This window comes from Colossoma macropomum, unplaced genomic scaffold (assembly GCF_904425465.1).
Source record: "Colossoma macropomum unplaced genomic scaffold, Colossoma_macropomum, whole genome shotgun sequence".
In the NCBI taxonomy this organism is placed as follows: Eukaryota; Metazoa; Chordata; class Actinopteri; order Characiformes; family Serrasalmidae; genus Colossoma; species Colossoma macropomum.
In genome coordinates this window covers 23,161,718-23,175,306 of record NW_023494795.1, presented here as the reverse complement: position 1 = coordinate 23,175,306, position 13,589 = coordinate 23,161,718, and the positions used below count along the sequence as shown (strand labels likewise).

The 13,589-nt window shown below is 39.8% G+C and overlaps 2 protein-coding genes across 2 annotated transcripts; one reads left to right on the top strand and one right to left on the bottom strand.

Annotated features, from left to right (window-relative positions):
* On the top strand, positions 1-6,504 carry emc7 (ER membrane protein complex subunit 7). Its single transcript, XM_036581907.1, has 5 exons — positions 1-502; positions 2,355-2,474; positions 2,595-2,733; positions 4,287-4,367; positions 5,583-6,504. The coding sequence occupies exons 1-5, from the start codon at positions 276-278 to the stop codon at positions 5,727-5,729; spliced, it is 714 nt and encodes a 237-aa protein (XP_036437800.1). The 5' UTR covers positions 1-275; the 3' UTR covers positions 5,730-6,504.
* A 3,885-nt stretch (positions 6,505-10,389) lies between these two features.
* On the bottom strand, positions 10,390-11,945 carry chrm5b (cholinergic receptor, muscarinic 5b). Its single transcript, XM_036581906.1, has one exon. The coding sequence runs from the start codon at positions 11,929-11,931 to the stop codon at positions 10,390-10,392; it is 1,542 nt and encodes a 513-aa protein (XP_036437799.1). The 5' UTR covers positions 11,932-11,945.
* Positions 11,946-13,589: the final 1,644 nt, after the last annotated feature.

Genomic DNA, 13,589 nt, shown 5'->3' with positions numbered 1-13,589 from the left:
GCAGTAGGGCCTTAAAGTAGTTGAATTTACTGATTGAAGGGGATCTCTGGATGTGTTTGGACATAGTTTTCGTCTTGAGTGCAGCAGTTTTGAGGAGAGGGGCATCAGAGTAAACGCCATCACGTGGTATCCTGTAGCTCGTAGATACACTTCCGCTATTCAGCTTCGATGCTCTGTCTCTGTAGTAACTTACAGAGAAACCCAGACAGATCAAGAAATAAAATATTATCTTTTTTGGACATTAGAACAGCGTGTATCGTCGTGTATCTAACGCGATGCAGCATCTCAGAAGGTTGCTAGATGCTTATTTCGTGTTGCAGTCCGTGTTTGTGTTGTCGCGGTGTTTCTCTGAACCGGAGCCGGGGCCTAGTGCTGCGTCCCCGGCGAGCGGAGACCGCTTTAAGATCGAGGGAAGAGCCATCGTTCCTGGCATTAAACCTCAAGAGTGGGTGTCTTCAGCTCGGGTGCTTGTAGAAGGAGGAGAGTATGTCGGGTTCTTAAGGTAAGCTTTCATTAAACTGGTGGTCAGCCAGACATAATACCCGCTGTGTTCCCAGACCAGCAGCTAGTAATGTTAACGCTAGCCGGCTAACTGTTAGCTAGCTATTCAATGACACCCGTAGAGATGTGTGAAAAGCAGGGAGTTAAATGATCCTCTGAAATATTAACGTTAACCTTAAGTTGCCTGCTTGGTCCCAACTGACGTCGCACGCCTGTTTGGCCTAAAGCATGGTCATTCTAAATATATACCGACTGACCACTTCATTAGGTAACGTTACCCCTCATTGCATCGTCCGTTTTGTCACTTCACTTACTATATGGATGTGCTTTGTAGTCCATTTGTTTTTCTGCATACTTTGTTAGCCCCCTTTTACCCTGTTCGTCAATGGTCAGGACCATCACAGAGCAGGCATTGTTTGTGTGGTTGATCATTCTCAGCACTGCAGTGATACTGCTGGACTGAGAATAGTCCACAACCAAAAATATCCAGCATCCTGTGGGCAGCATCCTGTGACCACTGATAAAAGACTAGAGGATGACCAACCCAAGCTGTTCAGAAAAAGTCTCTGACTTTACATCTATAAGATGGACCAACAAAGTAGGAGTGTCTAATAGAGTGGACAGTGAGTGGACACAGTGTTAAGAAACTTCCAGCAACACTGCTGTCTGTGATCCAGTCTTACCAGCACAACACACACCAACACACCACCACCATGTCAGTGTCCCTGCAGTGCTGAGAATGATCTGCCACCCAGATGGTCCTGTGGGGGTCCTGACCATTGAAGAACAAGGTGAAAGGGGGCTAACAAAGTGTGCGGAGAAACAGATGGACTACAGTCTGTAATTGTAGACATAGAAAGTGCATCTGTATGGTGAGTAGAGCTGATGAATTGGCAATGAGCGTAGATACATAGTGAAGTGGCTGGTCAGTGTATATCACTAAGAGATAGGGTTGCCACTTTAGCCATGTAAAATTCCTGGACTCTCAGTGACTTGATTTTTAACCAAATTAAGTGGACAGGTAGCTGTGCTCACAATGTAGTCTGAGGTAAATAAATGTCAGTTCAGCTACACAATCTGATTTTCTCAGTTATTGCATTGCAGTGCTGCCATATGTCTGAATATGTCACCATGTTGAAGGTAATCTGAACTAAGCAAAGCATTCTTTGTTTGATTGGATAAAAATAAGTGTAAACATCATAAGAAATACTAATATATGAAAATGCCTGGATGGAATTATTTTTTCCCTGGACAGACAGCCAGAAACCAGGACAATATCCAGGGCAGTTCTGCATGGGTGTCAACCCTAAAAAAAGGCTAATTTAGATCAGACTTCTTCCGATAACAGGTCACATGGCTGTGATTAGCCACCAGTATAAACAGCAACGAACATACGACAGTCCAAAATATCTGATCACAAGCCCTATTACACTTATTAGCTATGTTCGAAGGCAGGAGTGTCCAATCTTATCCACAAAGTGCCGGTGTGGCGGCAGGTTTTCCCTCAAAACAAGCTGGAGCACACCTGATTCCCCTTGTTTAAGATTGGTTTCAGTCTTCAAACTGGTGATCAGATGGTCTCCTGCTTTGTTGGAATGAAAACCTGCAGCCACACCAGCCCTTTGTGAATAAGATTGGACAGCTACCTTCTAAGGTCTTTCATTCAACATATAAAGGACTAGTTTTCCCAGACAAAGATTAAGCCTAGTCCTGGACTGCACATCATTTGGAATGGTGAGTATCTATTGTAATGAAAATATTGTCCATGATTAGGCTTAAGCTGTGTCTGAGAAACTGGCCCTAAAAGGACAGCCAAAAGAGCCCACCCTTCAGCCTTTTCCCCCTTTCCACAGAACTGACGGAAGCTTTGCCGTGCATGATGTACCATCCGGTTCCTACGTCATTGAAATCGTATCACCATCCTTCCGATTTGAGCCTACTCGTGTGGACATCACCTCTAAAGGCAAAATGAGGTAAACTAGATGTTATATTGAAACATCCATCTAGGTGAGATATTTGATTCCATTCTGATTCCATTCCTGTTTGGGTCATGGACAGTCAAGCTGTATTCAGAGTGTGTTATTTCATCACAGAGCCCGCTTGGTGAACTACATTAAAACCTCAGAGGTTATCCGACAGCCATACCCTCTTCAGATGAGATCCAGTGGACCACATTCGTACTTCATGAAGCGAGAGACATGGGGCTGGACTGATTTCCTTATGAATCCGATGGTAAAGTTGTTCGCTTGGTTTGCAAGTCAGTGGTACACTCTCAGAAAGAAAACTACCTTTCAGGGGTATAAACACTGTCATTTATGTGGTAGACTTTTGGAATCATACTTGTACTGCATTATGCTGCCTTCAAGTGGTCTCGGTTTCATCAGGAAAACAGGTTTCCCACCAAAAAGCACCACATAAATATTCTTTGAAGTCGGCATTTTCAGTGAACAATTGATCTGTTCTCTAAAGTTTATTACTGTATTATTGTTTATTAAACAAATAGAACTGTACAGATATAAGTGGTAATAAGGTAAATTCAGTTTACCTGGATTTTTATTTTTGCTTCATTTGTGGTCAGAAACACAAAATAGGCCAAAAACAATAGATGCCAACTAGCTAACCTTTCACATCATCTATGGTTTGCATGACTCCCACATAACCCACATGAACGCACACGGATGAGTTCATATTCCCGTAGAAAACTTCATTTTACTTAAACTCGAGCAGCATTAGTTTGTTTTTTTTGTGTGTGTGTTCTACACACCCGTCTTGACCCGGGGCTTTTAGACAAAATGTTTTTCTATTTAAAAATGTTAAGGAAAGGTAGGGTTTGTAGGCTTGTGCGGTATAATGGTAATGAGGTATAGTGTGATATTTAAAAATGATGACAGTGTTTAAAAATGAAAAAAATTCAAAATTGCACCATTGAGCAAATTACTGTCTAAAAGGCTAAATAAACACACTTTACCCTTTTCTATTTTAGAGGAGTTTACTGATTGGTGGTGTAGAAGCTCACTGAGCTAATAGAAAAATCTGAGCTAGCAAAAAAGCTCAGAAAAACCAAGCTTCACAGTCATTTAGCTGCACATCACAGAACATTTTCAGTTTCAGCCTTCACCTTAACACAGATATCAGATGTCCTATAAACGGGTGTCATTTTCAGTTAGCTGGAAACGAGCCCATGCTGTGCTGTGTGGCATGTTTGGCCTGCTAATTAAGCTCTCGATAGCTTAGCCAAAATGCTACAGTCCACAACACCACAGAACAGGTTCGATTTGGGCTTTTGTCACTCAACTTTTGCTTTCTCAGACATTCATTTTTATTATCTACACTTAGATAGCTGGTTTGACAGAAATCTGTCAGTGCAGTACTCTTTTTCTGACCGTGTACAGACTGTGTACAATAAATAGCCTACTATAGGTCTGGATCTGAAATGTTGTGCACACAGGCCGACTAGGAAAGATTTCCAAAACAGCAGTCAGCTGTATATGATATCAGTGGATAAAATGTCTCCGGTGCTACTGAAGGTGATATGTCGAGTACTGTACTAGACAAAATCTCAGACTGATCTTGTTCAGTCTGAAATTGCTCACTTCATATCAATATAGATAAAAACCCTTCAGTAGTGCTCATCCTGCTCAAACTGTAATGTTGATAAGATTGATTGAGGTTTTCTATTTTTCAACAATTAAACAAGTAGGCAATTCAAATTTAAAATGGACTAATGTGCCATTTAAGTGCCTTTTATTTTGCTAAAAACCTGTTTTTCTTTACTCTGGACACAGGTCATGATGATGGTCCTGCCCTTACTTATCATCGTTCTGCTCCCAAAGGTGGTCAACACCAATGATCCTGAAATGAGAAAGGTAAATAAGAAAACAGCTTTTCTGTTCAGTCAGGGGAGAGGAGTCTGTAACAAGTGAACCACAGATGTAGTGATGCAGCTTAAAAAGACTTGAAATAAGTGGTGTGGAACTTGAATTATAAGCAATATTTTTATTTAAGGAGCATCTTAACAAAACATGTTAAGATTGCATTTTGAACTTTATGAAATGGTAAGATCTGTGTACCACCAGCAGTACCTGTGCTTCAGCACTGAGTGGAATAATATAGACGTTTTTCCTGTTTTGTGCTGCATCACATCTTAAGTACAGGGGTTGGCATGCTGTTTTGATCAATACTGTATTGTACTGTTTTAGTTTAAAGCCATTTCACATTTATCAGTTAACCTGACTGAATAGACCTTCACTGCTTTGCAGTGTTTTTGTGCTTCAGAACTTATGATCTCTGATTGATCTACAACATGTTAAAGTGGAATCAAGTAGCACCAGAAAACAGTCAAAACTATGATAATGTCAGAGCATGCAGACATAACAGAACAACTAGACTTCTAGACTTAATCTAAGTTAATAGTATTACTGAGTTTTGACTTCAGACTTACTTCAGTGTTGCTGTGAGGTGTGCTTAAAGATGACCTGAAATCAAAGTTGACTTTTGTTACCTCGTTAGTTCATGTTAATCAGATCTCGTCATAAGATTAATCACGTCATATTATTCAAAAGACAAATTTTTTGTTTTCCCAAAATCTTGGATTGAAATTTATTGACCGTTGTCCACCTCGAAAAAATTTGGGTTTTGATTATATCACCGTGCACCAAAGGGTGGGGAAAATAATATTGGCCAATATTAATATATGATTCACCTCATCCTGCCCAGCCAATCATTAAGTGAAACACTTCCATAGCTCAGAGACCCTCCCTGATACCACATTTCACTTGGAAATGTCACAATATGGGAAGAAAATGCTCTGTGATTTACGATTCATGTTGACTTTAAGCAGAGTTTAAGTAGTTACTGTGTACTATGCCAGTACTATTAAGTAATTACATGGCAAATACATGAACATTGGCAATAATTCTTGAGCAGGTAAGTTCCTTTCCTTCCTATAATAGTCAGGGTGCTGGAGGTTATGGAAGAATATATTATTTCTGTAATGTCAAACAATGATCCACAAAACCGATTTTGTACCTTAAACCCCTCTTTGTACCCCTTTTTGTTAATAAAACCACGACATTTTACAGGAAATGGAACAGTCCATGAACATGTTAAACCCCAATCCGGAATTGCCAGATGTCTCCGAATTTATGACCAAACTCTTCTCCAAGGGATCCAGCAAGCCAGGTGGAGGCAGCAAAGGCAGCAGGAATGCTGCTCTGAAAAGGAGGTAGTGCTATGAACTGAAGAGGATTTTTTTTTTCTGTTTTCCTGTAGCTGTTCCTGTTTTGTGACCTGTGTTTCAAATAAATTCTTTTATTTTTCATCTACAGTCTCTTAAGATCATAACCTAGGCTAACTCAAAGGGGTAACCAGCTTGATTTGTCAGGGCTATGTGTAATGTTTGTATTGTCCAGTTCATCAATATCTTTTTTGTTCTTTTTCTTTTTTAATTGAATGATATACCACCACATGTAACATTTAATATATTTGTGGGTGTTGCACCTCCTGGAATGCGTAGGTGATAGAAAAATAACATTTAAAACAATTTTAAGAGGCACCAGTAAAAGTACAGCTAATTTCATTCTATTATGGGTCGGTTGGACCAAGATTTATATTTCTCAATGTCCTTAAGACGGTAATGTATGCTTTTATTGCTGCTGCAGCTGAGATTCCTAAAACAGATCCTCTTTAGGGTTGAGGCCAATGCAGTTTCGGTCCCGTCGGAGCTGGAGCTCAGGGTAAAACTGGTTGAAATGTGTAATGGTTTGTGGACCTTCAGGGTTTCAGTTCCGTTCTACAGTTCAGCCTAAAGTGATTGTCAAGTTGACCCCAACCCAATTTTCACAACTACTTGAAGCAGAGCTTTTACGTTGAAATATTCCTTGATATTCTGTTGAATTTGTACATGACTGTGAATGGAGATGATAAATGCATAAAAGTTTTAGCTAAGAAATATAAACATATTTAAACTGAATGGTAATAAATTGTGATGGACATTTTCCGTGACTTGTTTGTTTATTTTTCTGAGTTGGTGGTGGTGAAGGTCTCCTCTGTGCTATATGAGGACTATGTATATGAAGTTATGTGTAGAAATGTATTGCCATTGCATATGTGCGCAGTTTCCTGTGATTAAGCCTGATCCTGGACTACTGGGTAGCTGTGAGGATCTGATTGCATTCAGCCACAAGAGCATTAGTGAGGTCAGGTACTGATATTGGATAATTAGTTCTGGATCATAAACACCACTCCAGCCCATCCCAACAGTATTGAAAGGAGCTCCATTTCTCCAGAGAATGCCATTCCACTGCTCCACCGCCCAGTGCTTGGGGGCTTTATACCCCTCTGACTGATGCTTGGTGTTGGGCAAGGTAACTATAGGCTTATACGCCAATCAGACATAACGTTATGACCACCTCCTTGTTTCTACGCTCATTGTCCATTTTATCAGCTCCACTTACTATACAGGTGCACTTTGTAGTTCTACAATTACGGACTGTAGTCCATCTGTTACTCTGCATACTTTGTTAGCCCCCTTTTACCTTGTTCTTCAGTGGTCAGGACCCCCATGGACCCTTACAGAGCAGGTACTATTTGGATAGTGGATCATTCTCAGCACTGCAGTGACACTGACGTGGTGGTGGTGTGTTAGTGTGTGTTGTGTTGGTAGGAGTGGATCAGACACAGCAGTGCTGCTGAAGTATTTAAACACTGTGTCCACTCACTGTCCACTCTATTAGACATTCCTACCTTGTCAGTCCACCTTGTAGATGTAAAGTCAGAGGCGATAGCTCATCTGCTGCTGCACAGTTTGTGTATTGGTCATCCTCTTGTCCTTCATCAGTGGTCACAGGACGCTGCCCACAGGACGCTATTGGCTGGATATTTTTGGTTGGTGGACTATTCTCAGTCCAGCTGTGACACCGAGGTGTTTAAAAACTCCAGCAGCACTGCTGTGTCTGATCCACTCAGACCAGCGCAACACACACTAACACACCACCACCACATCAGTGTTACTGCAGTGCTGAGAATGATCCACCACCCAAATAGTACCTGCTCTGTGAGGGTCCATGGGGGTCCTGACCACTGAAGAACAGGGTAAAAGGGGGCTAACAAAGTATGCAGAGAAACAGATGGACTACAGTCTGTAATTGTAGAACTACAGAGTGCGCCTATATAGTAAGTGGAGCTGATAAAATGGACAATGTGTGTAGAAACAAGGAGGAGGTCATAATGTTATGCCTGCCTGGTGTACGTGGCTGCTCCAGAGCAATGGGTTCACCTTTGAATTCACTAAGTGAAGGAGGTGTATGGAGACAAACACTGTTCGGACATAGTGTATGTGTATGAAGCAGCTGGAACTACAGTTTAATGGCTGTCAGTTGTAGTCAGTTTTCACTAAAAATATTCTTTCTGATGTTTCTGATGATGTGGCTAAGTTTCAAAATGAACATTTTATTGAAATAGGGTGAGACTGTCACTACTATTCATGTGTGAAAATGAATGAACAGATTATTAAATTATATTTATGTTATGGGTAAACACTGTGATTGTACATTTATTCTCCAAGTTGCTGTATTATGAAGTCTAAGAAAAGGACTGGAGGTATATTTCTTCACTTATTTGTTGTACATGCAAGAATCAGTCATTAACTTAAAGAAGCATGTTGAAACTTTAATGGCTTAAATATCTATTAGCAAATGCTTAAAACCTGTATTCTAACAACATATATTCCACACATCAAATAAAATTTCACATTATAAACCAGTGTTACAAAGAGAAATAACTTGCAATAGTATTTTTGTCACCTAACATCCAAGACAGCCTGTAACATCAACTTTAGAGGTGCTTTTGGAACATGCTGGGATAAAATGTGTACTATTAGTAGTTGACTCTAAATCCTAAATTATGGCATAGCAAGCCAAACAGAAAAACTGGACATTTATAGCATGTGTTCATGCACAGCAGCTCTATCATTGATATACGTTGTGCATCTTGAAATAGTGCTTCATTTAAACAGTGTTTAAAGAAGTTGCTTCACTGAGTTTAAATTAAGGATGAAGGCACAATCTAGAAATGACAATACATAAACCTACAGTACTGTGCAAAAGTCAGAGGCCACCCTTTTGCTAATTTAATATCCAGTCATAACAGCTGTTCAGTAAAAGTTATTCATTTTTCAGTTTCAGGAAAAACACAAGCAACATACAGCAAGTTACACAAAGCATCCAAAGAAGTGTACATTCTTTTCAGTGTTAAAGGGGAATTTAATTTCAAATTTAATTTCATAATTAAATGTTTAAGATGTAAACAAAGTCATTCAGAGTGGTTTGGTGTGAAATGATCCTGTCTAGAGAAACTAACTCAGAATTGTCCACAGTTGTGGTGATAGGAACCAGTTGTTGAGTTAAATGCCTCTAAGAATTCCCTCACAGAAAATTATTACATGAAATGGTTATGAATATGCTGCCAGATGCCTGAGACATTTTTTTATGCCTTACTACTACCAGATGCTAACAAAGATGCTAACATCCACAAAGTAAGTACTCAAACTCACCTTAGCTACCTCGCTCATTTCTTTCTCACGTGCATTTAAAATAGCAAAATGAGTACATTAGATATAGGATAATCTACTTTTTTAAGGAAATGGAAAGTCAAAGAAAAGTAAAAAACCAGGCTTTAAAACTAAAGTTTAAAAAATAATCAGAAGATACATAGAAAATTGGACTCATAACAACCGTGCAAGACCTGGTAGACCAAAAAAAATTAAAATCAGGTAAACAGTACTTAAAGTTTTCATCTTTGAAAGACAGGAGAAAATCAAGCTCCACTCATGGTTCAGTACTGTAAATTAACGAACGGATGTTTCACAGGTTTTTCTGTCAATCATTTCACTGTGAGAAGACAACTCAGCACTATGGGTCTGAAAGTGTAGTGGAACAGATAAAAAAAATTGCACTTGAACATCAGCTGGACATCTGTGATGTGGAGTAATGTTTTATGGACTGATTTGTCTGATTGTGTAATTCATGCAAAGCAAAAAAAAAAAGGGTGACCAACTTTTAAGACTGAACCTCCATGAAAAATATCCCTGCAGATTCCTTGAAAAACTGAAAGCAATTCTCCAGAAAATAATAGAAGTTGCAATAAAAGGCAACGAAGTGAAAAAAAGCTTCTGGGTAATTTTATGTTTTTTGCTTTTTCTTGTACTTGTACTTAATGGCTGTTTTGACTGGAAATTAACCCCTTAAAATCCCAGGCTTATTACATACTAAGGCTTATTATTCAGGAACTACAGGAAAATGAGCTATTTTTAGGTTATGTGTGTCATAAAATTTTGGGCCCTCTGGTGGGCCCTGGCCATTTAAGGGGTAAAATACATAAAGTGTGGTCTATGACTTATGCACGGTGCTGTATATTATCCATTCCCATTGTCTGGTGACCAGCCTTACACCATACAGAATTTCGATCCTCTTCTTTAAACAAACAAATTGAGTAATGATTGGTCAGCACTTCATTCAGTACCTAATTCATTTGTTCTTTAGATGGTTCCAAATGGTTACAACCAAAATCTCAGTCAGTGATTTGGTTTTATCTGTTTTGGAACTGCCACAAATGTCAAGAGTGAACTCCAGTTTAATTGCAAAAGAAAATATATCTTCTCGTTCTGGCTTTAAACATACTGCAATGTCAAAATAAGATGTGCTCATGTAAACATTAGATTACAAGCCCTTACAGTTCTCCAACAGAGCAACAGAAATCTTGAATGTTCAAGCAATGTACAGAACATTTACACAATAGCTTGATCTGACTACACATAATGTACAGCAACACACATGTTTTAAAAGCTACAACACCTACATAGTTGGCCCTTAACTTCATTGTCTCTGCCTACTAGGTCAACTTGCTGGTCATTGCTGGATTTTGACCACACCAGTGCAGTTTTTCCTCCCCACGATTCTTCTTCCACTTGCAAAGGAGTAACATCCGGAAGGTCTTCTGAAAGGTTTTGTTGCATAAGGCATAGCACATTGGATTGATGGTGCTGTTGACATAGCAGAGCCAGTAGCCCAGGTGCCAGAGGGATACGGGGATGCAGTTGGAGCAGAAGGTGGAAATGAGCACCATGATGTTATACGGAGTCCAAGTAAGGATGAAGGCCAGAAGAATTGCGCTCAAGGTCTGAGCTGCCTTTTTCTCCTTGATAAGAACCATTCTTTTGCGCTTAGTGATCTGGTTTTTCAGGTTGGGATCCATAGGCTTGTTCGAAGTGGATGTAGAAGAAAGAGCCAACTGTTCTGATGAAGAACAAGAATGTGATGTTTTCCTTTCAGCCTCAGCACTAGCTTTATGAGGGCTCATGTTCTTTATGACTGGCTTGAACTTGTATGAGATGCATTTCTTATGGTTCTTTTGGGAGCAGTACTTAATGGAATTAGTGAAATAGTGACTTTCCTCGTAACAGGCCAGCAGCTCGTTTGGCTCTGGTTCCTGGTTTTTATAGGATCCTTGAGACGTTGCTTCAGAAACGGGCCTCTCATCATCCTCGGAGGACGTGTAACTGTTGAGAGTGTTGGCCTGCTCTGCCTTTGCCCACATGTCCTCAGATTGTGCCGTAGTCTTGGTTACATTGCTCTGGTTGGATGAAGACCATGAGGCCTGTGTGGTGCGTCCATCAGTGTTAAAGCCAAAGCAAGATCTTTGCTTTTGTGCTTTGGAGTTTTCATGTTTGTCCACAGACGTGAGCCCTTGCAGCTCAGCTAAGTCTTTCGTGCGCTTCTCTGTCTCCTTGTAGATCCTCCAGTATAAAATGGTCATGATAGATACAGGAATGTAAAAGGCTGCTATAGCCGTACCAAACGTAATCACAGGTTCTGAGAAGAACTGAATCTGGCATTGGTCAGGAGGAACTGTCCTCTTACCGACAAAGTACTGCCAACATAGAATTGGAGGGGCCCATAAGATGAAGGAGACTAGCCATGCCAAGCCTATCATGATACCTGCACGTTTTGGTGTTCGCTTAGCCCTGTAGGTAAGTGGCCTTGTGATGGAGAAATATCTATCAAAGCTGATCACCAGCAAATTCATCACTGACGCATTGCTTGCCACATAGTCCAGAGCTAGCCACAGATCACATGCTAAGTTTCCCAGAGACCAATATCCCATCAGAATATAAGAAGTGTAAAGGTTCATGGAGAACACTCCAATAATGAGGTCTGCGAAAGCCAAACTGAGTAAGTAATAGTTGTTGACTGTCTTCAGTTGGCTGTTAACCTTAAAAGACAGCATTACTAGAATGTTCCCCACTATTGTGATCAGACTTACAACCGCTGACACAGTAGCAATAGTAATAACCTCCCAAAGATCATGTGGATCGCTCTGGACAACTGATGTATTTCCACTTGCAGTGGAATTTTGAAGTTTGTCGACATCCATCCTGTCAAGGAAGGCCTATTGAGAGCAAACATCTGATGAGCAGACCTCGCTGTACTTCAGGATGAGCTGCCAGTGGATAACCTGAAATTAGAAAATGAAAAAAAAAGTTCAGGGTATTATCTTAACTGTGAGACCTTGAGCTTATCTTAGATACAAACACCATTTACAGTGGCACTTTATTATCTGTATACAGTAGTGTTTTTCTACTCCAGTTCAGCTGCACTACAGAGTTGTACATGTTTTCCTGCTTTAACACACTAATTCAGCTCTAGAAGGACTTGCTTATTAGCTAATGGTGTGATTCCTGTTAAGGTAAAGCATAACATTGAAAACCAGGAGGACAATAGGACTGGAGTATGAAACACTGCAGAAATTAAGTAGCCAGTGCGGCTGGCGTTTGGTCATGTCTTGTTCTGTATACGGTCTCCATCAACAGTATTGGAACAGCAAGGCCAATTCTTTATTATTTGCTCTACACTTAAGACATATGGGTTTGAGATCAAAAGATGAATATGAGATGATAGATCAGAATTTCAGCTTTTATGTCCTGATGTTTACATCTAGATTCCAATTAGAACATGACACCTTTTCTTGCAATAACTGCATCAAGCTGTTCTTCTTTTGTGATACTTTTCCACGATTAAGGTCTGGTGATTGACTTGGACAGTCTAAATCCTTCCACTTTTTTCCATGATGAAGTCCTTTGTTGTGTTGGCAGTGTTTTTTGGGCCTCCTGATTAGATTGGATGCATTTCTCTGTAAACTGGCAGACAGTGTTCCTTCAGACTTCTGAATTTATTCTGCTGCTACTATCATGGGTTACAACATCAATAAAGATTAGTGAGCCTGTTCCAGAGGCAGCAATGCAAGCCCAAGCTAAGACACTACCTCCAGCATGCTTGACTAATAAGTTTGTATGTTTTAGATCATGAGCAGCTCCTTTGTTTCTTCACATGTTGGCCTTTCTATCACTTCAGTAGAGGTTAATTTTGGTCTGATCAGTCCATAAAACTCAGTTCCAAAACTTTTGTGCTCATCTCTGTATTTCTGCTCTCAAAGTCTTCGAATGCTGGACTGTGATACCTTCACCCTGCCCTATGGATGTTGTTAGTAACCTCACAACCTGTTTTAGGATTTTTCTTCATAGCATTCACACATCTCCCATAGACAGCTCTTTGGTCTAAATGTTGTTTTTTTCTTTTTAACAACAAATGCAGTCTTTGCAGGTGAAACCCAGGGCTCAAAGCAAGAGTAGACACTGAGAGCCATTCATTGTTTAAACAGTCAGTCTAAAAGGGCACACCTGGGCAACTAGAAACACTGGTCAGTCACAAGTTACAATATATTTCAATAAATAAAAGTTAAAATTCTGATCTGTTGTTTCATTAGAATTTCTATTATAAATTGTTCAAGCTGTAAGTTTGTGGTTATGTCGGTGCCAGTTAATTAGTTAATTACAAACATTAAAGTACTCAAATCACAAATCTCAAAGGCCAGAATTTGTCTCTTTTCTCTTTGCCAGTCAGTTTCTTTGCACTGAATTTATTGGTTTTAAAACATCCAATCAAATTTATATCATTGTACAATAAAACTGCCCACAGCTGTGCTAATGTGACTTTGTGTGTTAGCTACACCACCAAACAAAGAAAACCTTTATT